The sequence below is a fragment of the Rhagoletis pomonella genome, unplaced genomic scaffold, assembly GCF_013731165.1.
Source record: "Rhagoletis pomonella isolate Grant_MI unplaced genomic scaffold, Rhpom_1.0 Rhpom_scaffold_00007, whole genome shotgun sequence".
Lineage (NCBI taxonomy): Eukaryota > Metazoa > Arthropoda > Insecta > Diptera > Tephritidae > Rhagoletis > Rhagoletis pomonella.
Genome location: NW_023458561.1, coordinates 6,889,189 through 6,891,374, shown reverse-complemented (window position 1 = coordinate 6,891,374; position 2,186 = coordinate 6,889,189). Strand labels below are relative to the sequence as shown.

General features: G+C 28.2%; 1 protein-coding gene across 1 annotated transcript in view; it reads right to left on the bottom strand.

Annotated features, from left to right (window-relative positions):
• Positions 1-1,150: 1,150 nt before the first annotated feature.
• LOC118743625 overlaps positions 1,151-2,186 on the bottom strand; it is a 1,687-nt gene continuing 651 nt past the window's right edge. Inside the window, exon 3 of the mRNA XM_036476392.1 lies at positions 1,151-2,177. Coding sequence (XP_036332285.1) covers positions 1,932-2,177 — 246 coding nt within the window. The 3' untranslated portion in view covers positions 1,151-1,931. The remainder of the gene's footprint in view (positions 2,178-2,186) is intronic.

The window sequence follows — 2,186 nt, the reverse complement described above, 5'->3', positions numbered from 1 at the left end:
ATAATAGCCCTATCCGAAGAGCTATAGTCACCAACAAAATTAAAATACCACAAGAATGCCATTTGCTGGGAGATTGTGCCTATCCTTTGGAAACTTATTTAATAGTGCCTTACAAAGACAACGGCCATTTTTCGGAAGAGCAGAAAAGATTCAACTACGTGCTGAGCTCTACAAGGGTTTTTGTGGAACAGGCGTTTGGAGTTTTAAAGAAAAAATTTCGTATTTTAAATTACTTAGAACTACAAAACCTAGCTCTGGCAAAGCAAATCATTATGGCATGCATGGTACTGCACAATGTGATCATAGACAATGAGAACGTTACTCAAGATATGGAGATTATAGAGGAACGTAACACAAATTCAGACCTTGCTGCAGAAGAGTATTCGCATTCACAAAAAGAGGAAGCTAGAAGGAAACGAAGTAGATTGACGACGCTTCTTTCAGCTTAGATATACAGTGGCGGTCAAAAATGGATGAATGGTGTTTCGTTTTTAATATTTACAATGTTTTTCAAGCTAAAATTTTTTTGATATTATTTTATAAAAATATTATTCATGCTTTAACAAAAACCATTAAATCAGACTTTCAAACTATACAGAATTTAGAAAAAATCCACAAATTTTTGTCTAAATTTCGAGCTTTTTAGCCAGAATTTTCTTAAATTTTTTAAGTTTGCAGTTAACAGGATTATAAAATTTTAGTAAAATTAGTGCAAGTTTTAAGCGGCTCAAAAATCGTATTGATTTTTAATATTTTATTTTTTTGTTGACGGCCTTTTGCACCGAAAAACCGAAATTTAAATTCTGTATAAAGTTTGAAAGTCTGATTTATATGGTTTTTGTTAAAGCATGAATAATATTTTTATAAAATAATATCAAAAAAATTTTAGCTTGAAAAACATTGTAAATATTAAAAACGAAACACCATTCATCCATTTTTGACCGCCACTGTACACCTATGGCCAAAATAATAGAAACACGAGATTTCGACTAATTTTTACTATTTTTCTGTTGCTTGTTTAAAGTTCATTAATTTTTTATAAAAGTGTAGTATTTTTTTATAAAAGTATTATATAACAAAGACTTTTTTATATACTTTTATTAAAAATTAATTAATTTTAAACAAACAAAAGAAAAATAGTAATGGCCGAAATGTCGTGTTTCTATTATTTTGGCCATAGCTGTTCACACATACACATGTACAAACGAAAGTATAGTTAAAAACCAGCAAATTTCATTCAATAAATAAAAAAATTTTATTCAATCTGTGGTTGGTATTACAAATACATATGCATTGAAGTAATATGTATGCCTTTGAATTGGTAGGATTACACAAGTTAAAATTTGTGCTTATACCTTTGTTTCAAAAACAAATTCATTAATAGGTACATTAAATACTCACATACATATGTGCATAAGTGCACAGGTGTGTTTATAAAAATAACATAAAACCTGTTGACTAGTTAACTTCTAATAGCGCAAATTATTTCAGTTTAATTCGTTTTATGTACTTTTTTATGTACGTTTTTAGGTACAGTTGTAGTTATAAAAAATTAACAATATATAACTTTTCTCAAAATAATACCACCTCAACATTTTGACTAGATTTGACTATTTTTTATTTAATGTTCATAAAATGTGTATAAAAGTATAGCTCATTTGTAACAAAAACTGGAAGTTCTAATGAAAAAGCCTGTTTTTTAATTTTTGTACAAAGTTTGAAATTTGTTTTTTGTTATATAATGAGATCTACTTTTATAAACAGTTTATGAACATTAAATAAACAATAGAAAAATAATCCAAACTTGTCAAAATGTTGAGGTGCTATTATTTTGACAAGCGCTTTGCATGGTAAACTATAAAGAACGTAAATTATTTCAGAAAGAATTATTTTCATTCATTCATGTATGTTATTAAAAAAATGTATAAATCCTACTTGTTATTTACCAAACCGCCCAACAAAAAACGCAAATTGCGCATTTCTTCCAATTTCTCTTTTTCCACCTCTAGCTTTCTTTCTTCCAGATCCATAAAATTTTTCAGCGTTTCTTTGTCACTATCAGCCTCTTTTTGTAAAAATTCTAGAACTTCGTTTTTCATTTTTTTAGCTTTTGGTTCCGGTGATGAAGTATCGGGTTCTTTTTCATATTCACTATTCTCGTTTGTCCCAGAAAGTATTTCAATCAG